This window comes from Erpetoichthys calabaricus, chromosome 10 (assembly GCF_900747795.2).
Source record: "Erpetoichthys calabaricus chromosome 10, fErpCal1.3, whole genome shotgun sequence".
Lineage (NCBI taxonomy): Eukaryota > Metazoa > Chordata > Cladistia > Polypteriformes > Polypteridae > Erpetoichthys > Erpetoichthys calabaricus.
Window position 1 is genome coordinate 31582277 of NC_041403.2, and position 21726 is coordinate 31604002.

The following is a 21726-nucleotide window of genomic DNA, read 5'->3' on the forward strand; positions in this document are numbered from 1 at the left end:
TTCAGTTGAATTCAGGTTTTAGGGCTTTTCAGTGAGTGCAGGCACGGAGCGATGTGACAGGCTCTCAGGTAGATACAAATACATACTTCACAAATTACTTATTACATAATGAGTACAAATAAACACACAAAAGTGTTTAAAGTTGCAGGAAAACAAAGTTTTTTGAAACTAATTCATATAAATGGAGCCCAACAAAAGCTATCCATTAATCAATTCTTCAGCTCTGGCCAGTTGACAATGGAGTAGAGGAAAACAAAAACTCCAGTAAACAGCATTCCTGTTTAGTTATAACAGATAAAGTCAGACAAAGTCAGAGTGCTGGGTCATCCAGTCTGATGACAGAAAGTTTACAATCGTTGATTTAAGGTTCACAGTATCTCTGGCATCTTTCTGTGGGCAGAGAAAACATTTTTTCAATAGAGCAGTGCAACCAAGTGCCACAGCAAGATACTGAGAAGAGAAACAGAATAGAAGGGGTGTAGTAACAGTCCATAATTATTGTAATGCTTTTATTTCTTTACTAACAAAGTGAGATGCAGTATGCACAGCTAATCATCTGCTCTAGTCAAGGCATACCAGACTAAAGTAGTGAGTCTTCAGCCTGGGTTTAAAAGCTGAGCCAATGGGACATGTCCTGGATTAGAAGGCAAATCACTCTACAGCCTTAGGGTTGTGTCGTGTTAGTTATGGCTTAACCTCCCACTGTTATTTTATTAATCTTTGGAATCATTAGTAGGCCAACATCTTGAGATCTCAATGTGCGCTCTAGTTTGTAAGTAATGCCAAGTTCAGATAAGTAAGCAGGAACTTGGTCATTTAAGGATTTATATATTAAGAGGAGGTTTATGAAATCTGCCATAAGTATAACTGGGAGCCAATGTAAAGACTGTCTAGCTCTTACAGTTTCAAATAATTCTTTCTAGTTCTTGTAATAATTCTTGCAGCAGCATTTTAAATTTACTGAAAGATGCATATGTGTAAAATGATTTTGAACAGCCTGTAATTAACGCATTGCATTAGTCAACACTACTAGAAGTAAATGCATTCATTAATTTCTCAGTATTCTGCATATTTTGAAAATATCTTAGTTTTCCAACATTTTGAAGATGGAAGAAACATTTTTGGATAGGTTTTATAATGTGTACTTTAAAAGATATGCTAGTGTCAAATGTAACACGTAGATTGTGTGCTGAGTTTACATTTTAATGATCTCTCTCATTTTTGTGTAAATACTCTCTCATCTCTTATTGCAGGATCTCTGAATATGCAAAAATAAAGCCACGAGATGGATCATAAAGACGGTCCTCTGATGTTATCAAAGAATAACATCAAATTAATATTTTTATATAGTTTGTACTTGGATTTTTTTAGTTTTTACTTGATCTTTTCAGCATATGTGCTACAGCTTGTAAACAAATTATTTTGAAATAAGTATTAGTACTAGGAAGAAAAACAAATAAAATAGAAAATGCATCATTAGTCTTAAAGTTAATTCTTTCATGCCTACTGTGGTACTGTTTGACTGATCTGGTTTTGTTTTAAAAGGTCTTTTATATTTTTGTTTTTATTCCTTTGTCAGAGCCCTGCCTTTTGACAGTTCAGGATAAACAAATTACGCTGAAACATAAAGAAGATTTGAAAATTCAGTGTCCGGATAAGAAACGAACAAGATTAATCTGTAAAAATGGAGAACTACTTAATAAATGTAGGTATAATTAATGAATTAAAAAATCTGTCCAATTTATATTGTGTCATTTAATTTGTTCTGATACTTTGTTAACAAATATGAAGATAAACTTTAATAAATAATGTTTTTATTTTTCTGAAGTTTGGGTTTTAATATAATATAGTCTATGAAAGAAGAGCATCCTCAAGATCCTCATTTTTATAAAATATATCACAAGTGAAATTTATGTACCAAAGACACAGATAAACAAACAAACCATATCAGCTCTCTGCTTGGCTTGCAAGGAGCGTTGACAAAGGTGCGTCAACAACAGCATATAGTGACAAATTTGGGCAGGAACAATACATGCAGTGACAAATGAGCACAGTAGTGACATGAAGGTATCGGCTTTTTTTACCCGCACCTATCTAAACTGTGAGAAAATCAGGTCACACCAACATTTATTGACCAGAACCCTTTGTGAACCTGCTTTATTAGAATTTATTCCAAACAATATTCACACAATTTTATCAACATTTACTGAAACAGTATATCTGTAGTCTCTATTCTGACTAACTGAAAAATTCTTCCTGTGAAACAATTAGGAAAATCGAGATTTTTACTGAGATTCGTATAGTATAGTATAGTATAGTATAGTATAGTATAGTATAGTATAGTATAGTATAGTATAGTATAGTATAGTAGAAATAACAAAAGTAAATTAGTCTATAATCACCAGTTTTAAAGTTATGCCAATTTTAAGCTTAAGCAGCTCCAGTGCACTCACATGTGTTTTGGCAGGACTATGAGTCCACTGTACCAGGACTCAGTCGGTTATGATTCTATAATATAATCAGCTTTGATCAAAAAGTGCTCACTTGCTTGGTCTTTTTGTGGCGACCACCAAAATTTGTCTTCACTTTGTGTAGTTCCAATAAACTCGCCCACACTTGGCTCTTTTCTTTCTTTTTATTTTACTGTTGTAGAGTTGAGTTCCAATGTACTACAACAAGGATGCCAATATGCTTTCCCTGTGAAATACACTGCTCTCTATTTAATTACATTCTGACCTACTTGGCGTCATGTAACAACCTATCTATGCTTACCTACAGTATGGTAAAACATCAGTTGTAAAAATAAAAAATTATTAAAATCAATTTACCTTAAGATACAACTGTGTTCCTGCAATTTCTCCACAATGTCTGTCTCAGATGGAAGGAGTAATGTAGCAGCAGCATGCATTTTTTTGCCGTGCACATTTTTCCTCTACTCATTTATTACAATGAATGTTTATCTGCGTGCTTTTGGGCCGCTTTCTTCAGTGATACCACTGGCTTCCACAGGAATGAATCCTAGCTTGATTTGTAGGGTGGCCTGCCCATCAGTCAGAGAACATGCTCTGCCACAATGGCCCAATGGCCTAATATGAGAGTACTGTCCTCAGTCTTATTTGAGCTGCTGGGTTCCATTTTCTCAACCAGGAACACATTGCCCCCATCTTTTGTGAAGTAGTATTGTGGCTTCTTGTTGGCCTACCATGTGTATTTTTCTTTGTCTGAAAGTAGAGGGTCTACCACACACATATCCTTAATATGTTGCCTGGCCACTACTGACTCATTCACTCAAAGCCAGTACAGGACTCTCCTGTGAGAATTCTCCAAATTATTTCCACACTCACCCTGAAAACCTCTTTTTAGTTGTATACCCCATATATATTAATTATATTAAGCAGAAAACCTAAAAGTATTTTGCACTTAAACAGTCCTTAATTGAAAGACATGTTTGTTTTGGAAACCTGAGTTCACATTTTCTGTATTCATCAATAAATCATAATATTGCAACTGAAAACAGTCAAATCTGTAAGTCTACAAAAATAAATTAAAATCATTATTCAATTCATCTAGTGGGTCCTCTCTGCTTGGAGTTTGCATGTTCTCTCCATGTCTGTGTGGGTTTCCTCCAGGTGCTCCAGTTCCTTCCCACAGTCCAAAGACATGCAGGTTAGGTGCATTGGCAATCCTAAATTGTCCCTAGTGTGTGCTTGGTGTGTGGGTGTGCCCTGCGGTGGGCTGACACCCTGCCCGGCGTTTGTTCCTGCCTTGCACCCTGTGCTGGTTGGCATTGGCTCCAGCAGACCCCCGTGACCTTGTGTTACGATATGGCAGGTTGGAAAATGACTGACTGAATTCATCTAGTTCTTCAGAAAATTTTCAAAAAGAAGTTAATTCTGTAATAAATGTTCAGTAACTGGATCGTTCAGTGCATTTATAGAGAGCTTTGTAATCTCCATTTACATAAATATTGGGTGATTGCATCTACAAGAATTAAACAGTTTTGCCCTTAATCTGAAATTCCAAAATCCAAAATACTCTAAAATCTGAATCTTTTTGAGTGCCGACATGACACCAGAAGTGAAAAATTACACACCTGACTTTACTTGCCCATACTTCATTTGCCCAATTAGTGCTGTGACCAATGTTCCCTCTAATTTTTTTTTCTTTTTTTTATTGCTAAGTGAATGTGAATAACACATGAGCTGTAAAACTTACCATTTATTACTGATTTCTTCAATCTCCCTTTGAATACTGAGTCCTACTGCTAGTTCCTGAAATGGTGAAGACAGGTGGACAGGTTCAGGAGCGTTCCTTTCTTTGCAGGATGGCCATGAATCCACTTACAGTCCTCATGTACACAGGCAGACAGCAGACAATCCAGACGCCAACCACGAAACGTTGTAGGACAAAACGAATAAGTACAGGTAACCCAACAGAAGGCAGGCAGAGAGACAGGAACTTGAAACACAAATTACAAAACCGCTTTTTTTTGCTTTTGGTCACCGGCCCCCTTTCTAAATGCTGCGCTGACATGCTTTGACCCCAACAGCCCCAACACACTCAGCAGAAGACCAATCAGAGCCACTGCAGGGACTGCTGGGAGTTGCAGTTTCAAATTCTATTGGCTACTTTCACCATCCCAAGCCGCGTTTTCCTCTAGAGTTGCTTCCTGTTCTCTCTACAATACAGTATTACCACATAAAAAGCCATCAAAATTGCAGAGAATATTTGCGGTTTCCGCTAACAATTATTAGAATAAAAAATCCGCGAATGAATGAGGCCGCGAACTCTGAACCGCAACTTCGCGGGGATCTACTGTACACACATACACACACAGTGGTCAAGTAAGGAGCTGCAAGGTACCACAGAAAAGTGGCGGGGGGGCCAACCCAGTTGTCCCCATTTAATTCCAGTAAGAAACTTGCTATCACACCAATACAAGAAAGTCTGTCCAAAATGCGAAACCATTATGTCTGATTAGGCTTAGAAAGGAGCTCCGTCCTGTGGTTCATTTGGCTCAAAAGTCACTGCTGCCCTCCAAAAAAAAGTAGGACTATTTGTTTTCTGCAAATTACTTTCACTTTCTTAAATTTTTATTATTTTGCAAACCCTCACCCTGCTATGGGACTTCTCATGTTATTCTGATTTCCTCCCAGACATCAAAGTTATGTGTTTTTGGATTAACCAATGACTATAAATTGTTCTGTATGTGCTGCTACTTGTGTAGGTGTAAATCTTCCTTCAATTAGCTTAAGTATGGATTTAAGAGAGTGCTGAGAAAATTGTAAGGTGGATAATAATATGTATAAATAAAAAAATGTTTATTCAAAACCACTGATTAATGTCAAAATTAATAAAATGATCAAATGTTTTTCAGGTCCTTAAAAAAATGAACATATTCAGTAAAAGGTAAGTATTTTCAGAACTGCTAATTCCTGTTTGCTTTTTAGTGTACTGTAATGTGTTAGCCTTTATGTAGGAGAGGAAGTAGAAATGGAGGCCAAATAAAAATATCTAGGAATTCAAATTGAAAAGAATCTTTTTAACAAAAACAAAAAAAGTCAATGTTTTAATGGAAAGAGTGCTAACTTAACATCCATAAACAGGATCCTCATATACTGTCCTTCTCTAATTGAATGATCCAGTCTATCATTAGTGCCTGGTAAAGTGGTGTCTAGATCTGGACCTGGAGGGATACCCAGGTTATCTGTCTCTGTTTTTAGGCTTTGGGATGGGAGATGTGGAGGCAGTGGTCACCTTAGGGCCCTTAAGGTTCACCCTGCAGTTCCAGACCTCTGGTTTTCCCATCTGTTGTTGAGACTTTAACAGGTCTGGTTATCTATCGCAGGGCATTGTCTCACAGAATTGTATTTATCATCCCTAACTGTGCTTAGCCTTTTAATGAAAGCCATAAAGTGACACACCCAAGACCTGAACCTCTGAGACCAGAGAAATCTAAGAATCTAGACCAAATTAATACTAAAAAAGTTTAGCGTATTTGTTAAGGTGCAAAAATTTACATACAAAGATAGAGGATTAAATGCAATATGTAAGTAATAATAAAATGTATATTCTTATTATAGTCTAGCAATGATGACACAGATTCGGACCTTCTTCTCTATCTTCAAGATGATCTGTATTTTATAATATTCTTTCCATTTTAATAAGGAAAATCTGTTCTAATTTGTCTTTCTTACTTAACTTTTTTGTTGCACCATGGACTTTTCCTTCAGATATGGTGTATTAATGCAGTTTCTTTTTTACATCTAACAACCCATAATACATAAGTAAAATATAAATTTCTTTGCATAGTTAATATTTACTTATTTCTAATTACATGTGTCTTACATTTCACACTATTATCTAAACAGAACTACTATGATTAAAATCCATTTATTATTTCAATGCCTAGCATTTACATAAATATCCCACACAGGAAACTAAAAAAACTGCTTAGTTCAAGTTATTTTAAACAACAATAAGAGATTGCAAAATTGCTTACTTTGGAACCTAATAGCGAAACTTCAGAAAACCTCACAGTTGAAAAGTTGAGATTTTCAAACAGAATTGGACCAGAAATACACTTTTCTTATTCTTGTGTCCAGTTCACTGTTTAACCTTCAATTTCTACAAACAAACAGCCACATTTTCACAAGCCAGTTTCAGTATTTTGTTATTGGAGTCTCTCTGATCCATTTCGGTCCTGATTTTGGTTTTTAGGCTAAGCCTTCACTAGTGGGCCAGGGTGTTCTGCTTTCCTGACACTGGCTTGACAACTCCAAAACTAAAAAGAAACTCCTCCAGGTTACCAGAAAACTATTCAGAATTACTGGAGCTGATGTAGATCACCTAAAAAGCAAGCACCACAGGTCAAGACTGAAAAAACTTGGGACTCATCTCAGTGGATGAGAGTCACTCTTACCTGCCGCAGTTAACTTCATTAAGTCAGGGAGGACAGTCTTCTCAAAGATGTGCTCAGGCTGGTCCAGGATTTTTTTCCTCCCCACTGTGTATAAAGCTTTTTAACAAAATGTATAACTGGTAGGAGAAACTTCTCACTGGCAACCAAACAAAAAAGGACTCAGATAGGAGCTGCATTTAATACAGGAAACGTGAAATAGACTGACAGCTTGGCAGTAAGGAAGCAGCAGTTTGGAGACAGTGTAGTGGATTCATTGCCTTTTTTAAAAAGTCAATCAGCGGCATTGTGAATAAACTACCAGATTAAAATGGATTGATAAACTTATTTTGTTATACGTTTCTCTTAGAATATAATCTATATTTGGCTGTATGTCACTGCTTTATATTTTCCTGGCCTCATGCAGAATAAATATACATATACAAGTATATACACCAAACAATGCGAAAACAGAAATTTTTGCAAATTTATTAAAAAATAAAAAACTGAAACATCACATTGACACACATATTCAGACCCTTTACTATAACACTTTAAACCTGGCTCAGGTGTATCCCATTCTACTGATCATCATTGAGATGTTCCTGCACCTTGTTTGGAGTCCATCTGTGGCCAATTCAAATGACTGGACGTATTAGGAAAGGCACCCATCTGTCTATAGAAGGTCCCACAGTTGACGATGTGGATTAGAGGAAAAACCAAGCTTAGTCTGCAAAACTTTCAGACGTCCTGTTTATGTTTTGTTATTCTGGGGTATTGAGAGTTGCTTGATGTGGGGAAAAATGATGTGATTTTGACATAAGGCTGCAACGTAGCAAAATGTGAAAAAAATGAAAAGGTCTGAATACTATTCTAGGTAGCTAATCCTAAAATGAATGCAGACTTCTGGTCAGTGAGTGCCTTTAATAGTGGTCTGTCAGAAGAGGTGAGGCTAGTGACGTCAGATCAGAAGAGATGTCAGACATTTTCCAGGTTTTTCTCCTCTACTCTATAAGGGCAAAAATGAAACACAGTTGTCGCTCCCTAAATCTTCACTCCAGACGCTCTTGATGTGGTATGCCAACAGGGCAAGACAGTTTGAAGAAGACTGGGAGAAACAGACGTAGTGAAAAGGTGAAGCAAAGGTCAGTACCAGGATATCAAAATAACAAGTAAGGAACATGAGAGAAAAATCTATGTTGAAAAAGAAAAAGCAGAGTTCTTAACAAGGAGAGCAATACAAAATCAAGAATTTAATGGCAAAGAAGCATTCTGGAATCCATTTCATCAGATGAGGAAGCAAACCTAAAATGACCGTTTTATCCCATTGTGTTGTGACTGTCAGGATCACAGACCAAGCCCCTACTGATAACCTCCTGTCAACAGGAATCAACATGATCACATAGGAAGAAAACAAATTGGCAGTGGAAAAAAAAACAAAAAAGAAAAATGAAAATCTGAATGAGGAATATAGAGAAAAAAATAATGATTTCATTAAACTGCTAAGGTAAAAAAAAAACAAAAACATAGAAGTGTGTAGAACTTGAGACTCAAGCCATCCAAAAAGCCATAATACAATCAGAAAATCCTAGCCCCCAATATGACGATTGAATATATATGAGAGTAGTACTGAAAGTAATCCCTGTCAGGTCATAACTCCTTTATTAACAACACGAGTCATGTGTAACCTCATACATGTGTAGAGTAACTCTTTGTCTATGTTGTACAACATGATGCTATTCAAAATAGTCTCCATCAGTGCTGATGCATTTGCACCACCTTTGAAACTACTTGTCAGATCCACCTTGGAAAATCTCTTTTGGGTACTCCCTGGACCAGCATCCGATAGCTTTTACACTTTGTGACTGATGTCAAAAGGCTTCCACTTCGTCGTCTTTGAAATTTTTCAGCCATCTTTGCACATTACTGTCATGAATTGTTGCCTCACTATACACATTTCTGAGCCTTCTATGGATGTCATCAGCAGTGCATCCTTCCTTAGATAGATAGATAGATAGATAGATAGATAGATAGATAGATAGATAGATAGATAGATAGATAGATAGATAGATAGATAGATAGATAGATAGATAGATAGATAGATAGATAGATAGATAGATAGATAGATAGATAGATAATATACCATACTGTTTACAGGTATTACTTTCAGTGCAATCCTTTATATATACAGTATATATATATATATAAAGTAATGCCTGCTTCCCATTTCCTCTGAAACTATTAACCCAAATGTGATGCTTTTACATCACCAGACAGAGTAACTCTTACTGTATGCCGGACATATTTTCTGAACTTTGAAATGCTGTTGAGCCATGGATATGAAGCAGAAACAAAGAACAGTTATCGAATATATGTGAAATTCCCCTTGAGATAAATAAAGTATCTATCTATCTATCTATCTATCTATCTATCTATCTATCTATCTATCTATCTATCTATCTATCTATCTATCTATCTATCTATCTATCTATCTATCTATCTATCTATCTATCTATCTATCTATCTATCTATCTGTCATTGCAGATGCTAAATTACTATAGGAGAATGAATTAACCTGCAGATAGTCTGTACATTAACTTAATGCTGCAGTTCACCAACTGACAGCTCATACACCTTGATGGGTTTTTGCCAACATTTGTTACATTTTTTTCTAAATTTAAGAGAAAAGATCTCACAGAGAAATTATGTTTACACTCCTGTTATAAATATACATATATTTCTTTGCTGTATATGTGTGTGAAAGCTGATCACATTCTCATTTCATGTAATATTACTGTTTTTTTTCTTAATGTAAAGCCTCAGAGTAGTTCAAAAGGGGTGAGAGTCCTTTACTGTTTCCTTTGCTGCTGGAGATGCTGGAGTTGCCTGGTTGTGTTTTACCAATGTCAGTCACCAATGATACAGGACGGTCAGAATCCTAACCCTTGAGTAATAAATGTTCATTTCAGATATGACACCTGCATTTCTCTCTTCTCACTTTAACACAACAATTCACATATTTCTGATCAAATGCTCATTTTCCTTAATGATTACCATTTAATCAGTGACAATTATTGATTTATGTGTAATAGTACACATCACCATAAAGTAAAGCTGTCCCTTCCTATACACAGACCAGATGCTGTGCATTGGGCCTATGAGGGTGGGCCTGATGGGGTGTCACATATCTATATGATTCAGGAGGTCTGCTGAACTAACAATTTCAGTGCACATTTTAGTCACTTGGTTTATTTGACTTGATTCAGATAACTCCTTCCACAACCTCAACCTTAGCTATAGTGTAACCGGCCGTATCCTGTAATATCACTGAAGTATAACACAAAGCGACAGCCTCCTCTGGAGGTCCGCAGCTTGACTCTTTTGGAGTCATTGCTGTTTCACGAATCATCAAATTAATGTCATCAACAATTTCCAGTTGTGATAATTTAGGGAGCAGAGAGACGGCTTCAAGTCAACACCTGTCAGGAGGACAGAAAAGAAAAAAATGAAATCATTAAGAAATAGCTCATGCTGCACTCTGAGTTATGTTTAGAAATCTAAGTTTGTCCAACATAATATCATTTGCCACTATGATAAAGATAGCAGTTTACTGGAGTAACAGTGGAATTACATTAGGTGTAATAGTTTTGCTATTTAACAGATACTATCTTATGTTACAAAATTTTGCTTACTAGTTCATAAGAGGTGAAAGTTTACTTAATATCTGGCTGAACTGTGGGAAAGTGTAGGTGACACATGTTCATTGTTTAACTAAATAGTCATCTCCATGTTGCGCTTGTATTTACTGCATTAAGTATTAGTAGTAGTAGTAGTAAGCGGTGGTTGTATTTTATATTATTGTGTTTACAATTAATGTTGGTAGTAGTAGTAGTATTAGTGGTATTAGTGGTATTAAAATAGTTTTTGTTGTTATACCACTTGTTGGGTAAGAAAGAATAACAGCTCACTGATATCCTGGACAATTATTATTGTTATTATTAATATTATGAATATTATCATTATTAATTAGGCCATCTTTTATAAAAGACACAAATCAGGACACAAATCAATTGGTATATCATTGTCATTAAATACCATTGAAGTCCAAATCTATGGGTTGTTCTCCAGACCGCAGCAACCCTCCCAGTTATCAATTTCTCAAATCCTAAGCCCATCAAGACATACTTGAGGTCATCCATGGCACAAGAACAAATATTCAGCTCAGCTATCATCAGTGTCAGCTGAAACCTCGCACAGAAGCTGTCATCTGCTGACCTCATAGACGACTAAAGTGGAGAAGGACAAACAAAACTGTCATTTCCTTTACTGCACGACTAGCATGTAGACTTATCTTGCTCAGCTAGAAGAATCCCACCCTACCACTGTTAAGTCAGTGGGTAACTGATGTTCTATACTGCTTGAAATTGGAAAAAAGCTCATTCTTACTTAGATGATCTGTTCAAAATCATTTTTAAAAATGGCAGGACCTAATCGATAACATTTTAGAATAAGGTTCCATTTTGGGGAAAAGGATACCCTTCCTTTCTTGCTCCTTTTATAGAGTAGCTTCGGTTGCTGCCTCCTCTCTTTTTCTCTTGGGGTGGGGGTCAAACTTTGCTTTAATTTATTAAATTGGACTTGACTGTATGGAATGGTATCTATTTCTAATTGAAAGCAATAAAAATATTTTAAAAAATGTAGATGCTTGTAACAAAGAGACAGAAGAAACCCCTAAACATTCACTTTCAAGTTTTGATTGTTATAAAAAGTATTTGCATTTGATGTTATAGTTGAGAGTGTGACTTATGCTTCTTTGTTTAGTTATTATTTATTTATATATTGTTCACATTAAAGCTCTTATAAGAAATACTAATGTAGTGGATTCAGGGACTTGCAGTGGGGGAACCCCAAGAAGATTCCACTTAATATTCCAATTTGGCTAAGGGTGGCACTGCCATAAGGTATCTAAAAATGTAAAGTTCAGTTATTCCCTTATATATAAAAAGTAACACAACTTGTCTAATATCTACAGAAGAATACTAGTTCTGTTGCCTGTTGGCCTGTACAGCTACTGCATCATGTAACTAATAACGTTTTTCTTTTATTCTTTAGAGAACACATGGTGGAAAAAATCCATGGTGCTGGAAGATACATTCATTTATCTGTTATTATTATGTGATTTTCTATATTACTACTCTTTATTACTGAACTGATTGTTTGAAGTGGAACAGTTTTATGTAATCAAAGCACATTGCTGCTAGAAAGTATACTTATCTATAGTGAATGTGAAAAAGATTTCTCTCAAAAATGTGTTAACATATCTTTTTATATTTTTGACCACATTGTAATGTAACAGGTTAAAACAGCAAAAGACTATTGTAATGTAAGAGTTGACTAATCAACAATGTGTCTCTTAAAATAGTAAACTATGCTTCCAGTAATTGCAGTGACTTATTTGCTTCTCAATTGTTAGATCTCAATAAATGATACAAACCCTGTTAACTATTGAGACCACATGGGGTACTCCACCAGCCAGCACGCAAATTCTTGAAATATATATTTGATCTTTTTTCAGATTAGGCAGAGTTTTCTTATCCCACAGGAAAATGTGTTTGCAGCAGGTTATTACAAAACACAGGGCATTTTTACACAGATACAAGAATTTAAGTCAAGTTGTTACTGGCCATAAGTTTCTACAAAATAAAAATAATGAACTCTAACAGCACACAATAATAATTTAGAAGGATCCCCTCAACCACTAGAATTTAAAACACCAATAGCTGTAGGGATTAAAGAGTTCTTAAATCTGTTGCATTTGTCCCTTGGGAACCTAAAGTGCAGCCTGATGTCAAGAAATGAAATTTAAGAAACAGAGGTGGGCTAAAGTTTGGCACAACTGAGTTGGCCTTCTTTCTAACTTGTTTGTGATACAGCTCAGTTTCAGAGGTCTGCTGCAAACCAAATTATTTCACTATTTACTTTGACATTGCTTTTTAGACAATTTGTGCTAAGGTTTTCAAATCAACATATAAGAGCAAATGTGACAACAGATTTGATCAAACTTTAAAACAACTGAGTTTCCTTATGAATAAAAGTCATCTCTGTACGTTCTTAAGTATTTTGTCTCTGTTGAAAACAAAGGTTAGCCTGTTATCAGTGTTTGTCCATAGATATTTGTATTGCTTCACCATGTCCACACTTTGCCCTTTTATTACAGTTGAGAAAAGAAGGAAGAGGAATACTTAAAATATACAGCCGTATCCTTGGTCTTAGGCATATTTAGCTGTGCAATTGAACAATCACATCATTTAACCAGCTCATCCATGATATGTTCATGGCAGTCCTCCATAACTTGTAACAGACACACAATAATTAAAATATGCCAATCCTTATGTGAACTGCCGCAGTCATTTATATACAAAGTAAAGAGAAGCAGAGACAGACATCAGCTTTGAGGTGACCCAATAGATGAAGTAAGACCATCAGAAAAACATTTTTGTGCTCTGTAAGGTTAAGTCAAGAATCTAGTTCACCAGGTTAGGAAGCAAGCAAAATTTATAAATCAGTTTCTCAGCTAATGTGTCTCTATTAAAAAAGTAGATATGTGTCAATCTTTGATCCTTCTAAGTGCCAGAAGTGTTGCTGTGTCATCCTCCACCCTACTGTTTGCTCAGCATGCCAATTGGTCAGAGTCCAGATGAACCTGAATTTGATTTAACAGCTGTCTCTTAAATGGCCTCTCAACAGAGTTCATGATGTAAAAGGTTGCGTCCACCAGTTTGAAATCATTTAAGGGCTTTTGGATGTTGACATGTTGACTGTAGTAATAACATTTGTTTGTCTGCATAGTTTAGGCACCTGTTGTAAGTGAAGAACAGCTGTCAGAGATGACATACAATGAATCCAACTTACAGCACAAGAAAATAGTCATTCTGTGTGCGTCACTCAGTAAACACATAGCCCATGCCAGCATCAGGAATCAGGTATATGCCTGACCTGATGTAACTTACCCTAAGCTAGCCTAACCTCAAGTGACCTAACCTTACATTATCATAATACATACATCACATCAATGAATAGTAATTACTGAAATGCAGTCAAATAATATATTAATAACAATAGTGATACTGTAATATGACAGATTACAAAAGCATTTCAACATTACTTGATTATTATTATATCTCAATTGTTAAAGCACAACATCGTTAGTTTGGACACTGTTAACAGAGGCATTGCTATATGTGTGTGTGTGTGTGTGTGTGTGTGTGTGTGTGTGTGTGTGTGTGTGTGTGTGTATATATTTGTATATATATATATATATATATACTAGCCGAAATACTCAGCGTTGCCCGGGAGGAAAATAAAGTGTTTTTTTTTAATTGTTTGAGAATAACATAATTAAAAAAAAACACAATTTTAAAAATAAAAAGAAATGAACAAACAATAAAGACTCACTAATGTGCTTGTCTTGTGGTCTTGTATGTATGTTATCATCCAGTTTACGCTCGGAACCAGCCAACTCTATTTAATTTCAAAAGCAACAGGGCGCGGTGGTGGTGCTCAAACATAAAGAATGCTGGCAGTCACTTCCAGTTTGGCGTCTGGTGGTCGTTCCGAGTGTCAACTGGATGATAACATGCATATAAGACCACAAGATCACGCGGAAGGGGGTGGGTTAGGGCTGATTTCACCCTACAGTATTTTTAGTTGACCAATGAGAAACTCTGTAAACAAAGAATGCTTTCAAAAAGTGTTAATCATTTATTTTCATCAATCAACAAAATGCAGTGAATGAACAAAAGAGAAATCTAAATCAAATCAATATTTGGTGTGACCACCCTTTGCCTTCAAAACAGCATCAATTCTTCTAGGTACACTTGCACACAGTTTTTGAAGGAACTCGGCTGGTAGGTTGTTCCAAACATCTTGGAGAACTAACCACAGATCTTCTGTGGATGTAGGCTTCCTCACATCCTTCTGTCTCTTCATGTAATCCCAGACAAACTCGATGATGTTGAGATCAGGGCTCTGTGGGGGCCATACCATCAGTTCCAGGACTTCTTGTTCTTCTTTACGCCAAAGATAGTTCTTAATGACTTTGGCTGTATGATTGGGGTCGTTGTCCTGCTGCAGAATAAATTTGGGATCAATCATACGCCTCCCTGATGGTATTGCATGATGGATAAGTATCTGCCTGTATTTCTCAGCATTGAGAACACCATTAATCCTGACCAAATCTCCAACTCCCTTTGCAGAAATGCAGCCCCAAACGTTCAAGGAACCTCCACCATGCTTCACTGTTGCCTGCAGACACTCATTATTGTACCACTCTCCAGCCCTTCGACGAACAAACTGCCTTCTGCTACAGCCAAATATTTCAGATTTTGACTCATTAGTCCAGAGCACCCTGCTGCCATTTTTCTGCACCCCAGTTCCTATGTTTTCATGCATATTTAAGTCGATTGGCCTTGTTTCCACGTCGGAGGTATGGCTTTTTGGCTGCAACTCTTCCATGAAGACCACTTCTGGCCAGACGTCTCCAGACAGTAGATGAGTGTACCTGGGTCCCACTGGTTTCTGCCAGTTCTGAGCTCATGGCACTGCTGGACATCTTCGGATTTCGAAAGGTAATAAGCTTGATGTGTCTTTCATCTGCTGCACTAAGTTTCTTTGGCCGACCACTGCGTCTACGATCCTCAGCGTTGCCCATTTGTTTGTGCTTCTTCAAAAGAGCTTGAACAGCACATCTTGAAACCCAAGTCTGCTTTGAAATCTTTGTCTGGGAGAGACCTTGCTGATGCAGTATAACTACCTTGTGTCTTGTTGCTGTGCTCATATCTTGCCATGACATGAAACTGTCTTCCACAACCTCACCTTGGTAGCAGAGTTTGGCTGTTCCTCACCCAGTTTTTAAGCCTCCTACACAGCTGTTTCTGTTTCAGTTAATGACTGTGTTTCAACCTACGTGTGACATTGATGATCATTAGCACCTGTTTGGTAGAATTGTTTGATCAGACATCTGACTATAATCCTACAAAATCCCTGACTTTGTGCAAGTGTACTTATAAGAATTGATGCTGGTTTGAAGGCAAAAGGTAGTAACACCAAATATTGATTTGATTTAGATTTTTCTTTTGTTCGCTCACTTTGCATTTTGTAAATTGATAACAATAAACAATCATTATTTATATTTCTGAAAGCATTCTTTGTTTACAGCATTTTTTCACACCCTGCCTAAAACTTTTGCATAGTATTGTATATATATATATAAATATATATATATATTGTAACAGATTGAGGTCTCCGTGACCCCTTGAACCCTCAGACTAGACGTCAGACACCAGGTAAAAGTCCAAATATAATATTTATTAATATAAATAAGTGCACAAAGCACCCTCCTCTCCACAATACTCAATAATAAACAAATAATCAATCCTCCACACTCCCAGACACTTTGCCACCCTTCCTCCCAGCTCAGCTCAGTGTACTGGGCTTCCCAGAGTCCTTTTATACACCCTGACCCGGAGGTGTTCCCGTTCAACAGTCCACAGTTCCTTTTCCCTTCCGGGTCAGGGTAAACAGTCCTTTTCTTCAACCCGGGAGCACGTCGTTTCTTCCTGTCACGTGACCATGATGTACTCCCGGGTTATAGGGCACATGCGAGCCTACGAGCCCCCTTACAGCGACGCCTGGTGGCCCCCAAGGTATCCAGCAGGGCTGTGTATAAAAACTACATAGTCCATGAGGCCCTGCTGGAACTCGGGGCATGTCCATGCTGCTGGGAGAGCTCCTCCTAGCGGCCTGGGGGTGAGCGCCGGAGAAATAAGCCGGCAATCCACCACAATATATATAGATATAGATATAGATATAGATATAGATATAGATATAGATAGATAGATATAGTAAAAAGAGCCAAAAACATGCATAAAAGTTGGACGAGTTGCCCCTGTATACTTGAAAAAAGGTATGCCAAATGGCAAGAGATCTTTACAGACTGAGTTCAAAAAGGAACCAAAATGAGATGACAGATTTATAGTAAAAAGACAGGAAGAGGATAGATTATTGGGGAACTGGAACCAGAAATGAAGTCATCAGGCTGCAATGTCTTGGGAGATGGAAATTACGTCATTAGGTGGTGGGTACTTCTGATGGTCTACCGAGAGATAAAAGGAGAAAGCATCAGAGGGCAATGTCAACCCCTGGCTTAGCTGAGAAACACTTGTATTTGAGTCTGTAAACTGTCTCCCATGCCCCCATTTTTTTTCATGATTTGATGTACTGCCTTAACTGTCTTTTTGCATAACATTTGGAGGTCAGCCATTGTACAGCACCCCTGCACAAGGACCCAGTGCAGTATGATCCCATCTGGCTGTAACAGGATTTAAACTGGCAACCTTTCAGATACCAGCGGAGCTACTTAGCCTCAAAGCTACCACCATATATATACTGTATTATACTGTATATGGTTACATTTCCAGATGATATTAAAATGGGTCAAATGGCAGATAATCTAAAATCAATCAAATCATTAAAGAGGAACTTGAACACAATACAGACTTGGGTAGATTTGTGTCAAAGTTTAATGTAAGTAAATGTAAAGTATTATGGTAATACAGTAGAAATGTTAGATTTAAATATATAATGGTGGGAGTCTGAAACTTGAAAGTACCCCTTATAAGAATGGCCTAGGAGTCACAGTGGACTCATTACTTTCTACATCAAAAAAGTGTACAGAAGCCATTAAGCAGGCAAACAGAATGTTAGGTATTATAGCACGATGTGTGGAGTACAAGTCCAAGGAGCTTATGCTTCAGCTTTATGATGTACTGGTGAAGCCTCATCTGAAGTTCTATAAGCAGTTTTAGTCTCTGGGTGACAAAAAAGACAGAGCACCACTAGCGAAAGTCCAGAGAAGAGAGACTATACTGATTCCAGCATTGTAAAGGTATAAGCTATCAGGAAAGACTGATGGAATTGAATGTTTATAGTTTAGGCAAATTTAGATTTAGAGGTGACATGATTAAAGTTTTTAAAATAATGAAAGGAATTAGTACAGTGGATTCCAACTGCTACTTTAAAATGCTTTTGTCAACAAGAACACTAGGACACATGTAGATTCTTATTAGTAGCAAATTTCACATAAACGTTAGAAAGTTTTTCTTCACACAGAGACACATGCATTAAATTTTCAAGTTGTGTAGTAGACAATTGGGCTTGAGGAGCTTTAAAAACTCAACTCAATGTTATTTTGGAAAATTGGATGGCTAGGATTGGTAATTGTTGTTGGGCTGAATGACCTGCTCTTGTCACAGTAGTTACAATGTTCCAATGTCTCTATATTGTATGTGGTTTATCAAGGGGGCAAAGGGTTGACAAGAAACAAATGGTGTAGGGCACAATCATAACCAAGGACTCTTTTTCAAATTTCAAAAAAGGTACTTACTCTGGAGGACAGTACCACAAAGTGTTAGTATGGATAAATAGCGACCAGGTGCTGATAATACCATAATGGTTTAAAGTGTGTATTATACACGAATACAGCAAACATCACTAAGTTTACAATAATGTCACAATGTGTGGCCAATAGCCCAGCACAGTCCCCATACAGCATATGATGGCTCCAACATTTAGCAGATGAGGTCTCATTGTATGTTATGAATGTCAAAGAACAATGGAAAAACAAGGGGGGCCTGGCATTTTAACTGTGTACCGGAGCAGGAATACAGGAATTACTGGGACTGCTGGAGAGACCTCTGGGTTAGATGGAATACCAGCCATGGAAGGTTGAAGAATGTTCTGTATGGAGCACTGAGTTTGTAGAGTTTGTAGGGGGAAAATGGGTGAGCAAAACATGATATGCTGACCACTTGTCAACCTCAAAATACCTCTCAATTCGGCGCCACCCCCCCCCCCCCCCCCCCCCCCCCCCCCCCCCCCCCACCACCTTCTTCTCACAGTTATTCTGTTAACCCAATTATATACCAAATCTAGAATCAATAATCTCATTATTCTCATCTTCAGTCAATCAAATATCTCATCAAATCATTTCCATGGTCTAGGGGTTGCCTTAATGTTCCAGCAGGGATACCAGGCTAGGAAACACTCTAGTGTGTATCGCCACCCCCGGGTTGATCAATTAAGCCCAGGGCAGCCGCACAATCCAAATGCCGCTAGAGTAATAGCAGTATTTTATAGGCACAGTTCCCCATTTTCGGGCGAATCCTCAGCTACCCATTTCCTGAGGTACACCTTAAGGAGATGCCAATAGTACATGTGGCACCCGCTACAAGTGAACCCCTCTGGTCATGCACCTATGAGCTGTCCTTTACCTTAAAGAGGTCGTGGCTCCAGGGCATGTCTCCTGCTGCTTAATCTCTTAAAAGCGTAAGTGGCATCTGTTCACCCAACTATGTGTCTCCCTCTGTTAAGCAAAAAAACTTCTGCCCTTTTTTCTAGTCATCTGTAGCCTTATTCACATTTCATCTCGAGGTTCAGGAATTCATGAAACTGCAGGTTCAATTGTCCTTTTTGCTTCTTGGATGAACATACTACAGCCAAGGCCACATCACACACTCTCGCTTCCAGACACCCATGTTTATAGCCTTGTCAGGATGTCTTGCGCAGAAACAGAGCATATTGTACACCTGAAGTGCTCTTCAGCAGCACTGATATAATGATATATATTGTTCCTGTGTACTCTTACTTTTCTCTCCTACAAATGTCAACATGTTTTGTGTATTCACTAATGCCAACACCTGAACCCCCAGCCAATACCTCCCTAATGCCCACCACATCTTTGCTTTGGGTCGTTGCCCTGTTGAAAGACAAACAACCACCCCACTTTAAGCTTCCTGGCATGACAAAGGGAAGCAGGTTTTCCTGCAGAATCTGTTTGTATTGCGCAGCATTTATCTTCCCATCAGACCTGAGCCAATTGCCAGTAAGTGCTGCTGAAAAACATCCCCCACAACATGATGCTGCCAACACACATTTTACAGTGCTGGGCTGCTGTATGTGCAGTGTTATATTTATGCCATTTGTACAGCTTAGTGTTCATCCCATAAAGTTCCACTTTAGTTTCATCAGACCATAAGACTTTCTGCCACATCTTTGCAGTATCTTCTGAGTGACATTTACAAATTTCTTTATTGGCATGGATGTGTTTTTATTTTTCCTCCAGCCATATCTTCTTCTTTACCACTCTCCCATAAAGGCCCCTGTAGTCCAATGCATTGAAGACTGTTAAGCTATGAACATGTTCTCTTATCGTAGTCACTGACTTATGCAGCTCATTCAGAATGAGGTGCATCACAGTATGATTGAGATTTTCAACATAACTAACCAAAATAAACAATAGTCTGGGTGCAGACCTCCAGCAGCAGACCCTCAACCCTGTGACATCATTCAAGGGAATGTGGCTGGAGGTGGAAATGACGTAGGTTTGGAACTTCTGCCTTCCAAGTTGGAAGTAGAAGAGACATTGATGTTCAGTGCCCTTTCATTGCTCTATCTTTGGTAGAATACATGCACATCATTCTTTTACTTTTTTGAGGTTTGCAGCATTTGTCAATCATCTGTTGAACGTGTGTCACCAAAATGTCAATAAAGTAAGTTTTAAAGTGTAACAGCATCTGAATGAACTTGTATAGGATTATATATTATATAGGATGTGAATTTCCCATTGGATTAATAAAGTATCTATCTATCTATCTACTATCTATCTATCTATCTATCTATCTATCTATCTATCTATATATCTATCCTATCTATCTATCTCATCTATCTATCTATCTATCTATCTATTAAATTGTGGCATATTCTGAAGGAAGTGATCACAATATAATTTAACATAAGAGTAATAGCCGTGTATGCCCATTCATTTTTGTGATTAGATTTCATTACAGCATTTGCCGATCTTTCGTAGCTCTCATCGTTACAAAACATAGTGTATAAGTTGACAAGCTTAACAAGATAAGATTTCAAACAATGTATGTCTGTAACACAAGTTATGAAAGTTCAGAAAATGCTGTAATTTAATCTCTATAACAAAAACGAATGGCATACATGTGTTTTACTTTTATATTAAATACATTGAATTCACTTTCCTTCTGACAGTGCCCACAATTTAATGAACATACTATGATAGCTCATTCAGACTCTATTAACATTTTAAACACTTTATTAATATTTTGGTTACACAAGTTCTATTATACGATTGGCAAATGCAGGAACTGAACCTAATAAAAAAGAATGGCCTACACACTTCCTACAAATGATTAAACAGCAAAAAACTAGTCAATTTAAAAATGAATGGTGCTTTGGTACATGTTAATTACTTTTATGTTAAATATACTGAGATCATTTCCATGAAATTATGCCTTAATTTGATATGCATAAGATTATAGTGCAGTCAAGCGATATTACAATTTAAAACTTACCTTATTAAATTGATGAATTAATATTTTATAGACACATGTTCTAGAAAACACCAGGCAATAAAAACCTAATAACAAAGAAGAAATGGTACTTTGAGGGGTAATTGAACATGGAAGGTCACTTCCACTTCCACAGAAGGCAGGCCTTCCAAACTTAAGTAAACTTCCACTTCCAGTTACCAGGCCCCTAAATGATGTCACAGGATTAAGGGGTCCTGCCGCTGGGGGTCTGCAGCCAGATAATTGTTTATTTTTGTCTTGCTTTGTTAAAAATCCTCTACCATACTGATGCACCTCACAGAGCATATGGGTGGGAGACTTATGCTCATGATTTCGTTGAGAACAGGTGATCCCACCCTTTTCCTACACAAGTGGACACCCATCAGCTATGTA

At 37.3% G+C, this 21726-nt stretch overlaps 2 protein-coding genes across 5 annotated transcripts in view; both read left to right on the forward strand.

Annotated features, from left to right (window-relative positions):
• LOC114658913 (complement factor H-like) overlaps positions 1-12339 on the forward strand; it is a 249862-nt gene extending 237523 nt beyond the window's left edge. For all 3 annotated transcript variants that reach the window (XM_051933306.1, XM_051933310.1, XM_051933311.1), the window contains 3 exons: positions 1580-1705; positions 5378-5409; positions 12011-12339. In XM_051933306.1, coding sequence (XP_051789266.1) covers positions 1580-1705; positions 5378-5385 — 134 coding nt within the window. In that variant the 3' untranslated portion in view covers positions 5386-5409; positions 12011-12339. The remainder of the gene's footprint in view (positions 1-1579; positions 1706-5377; positions 5410-12010) is intronic.
• LOC114658914 (coagulation factor XIII B chain-like) overlaps positions 1-21726 on the forward strand; it is a 180826-nt gene that overhangs the window by 107256 nt on the left and 51844 nt on the right. The window lies entirely within an intron of this gene.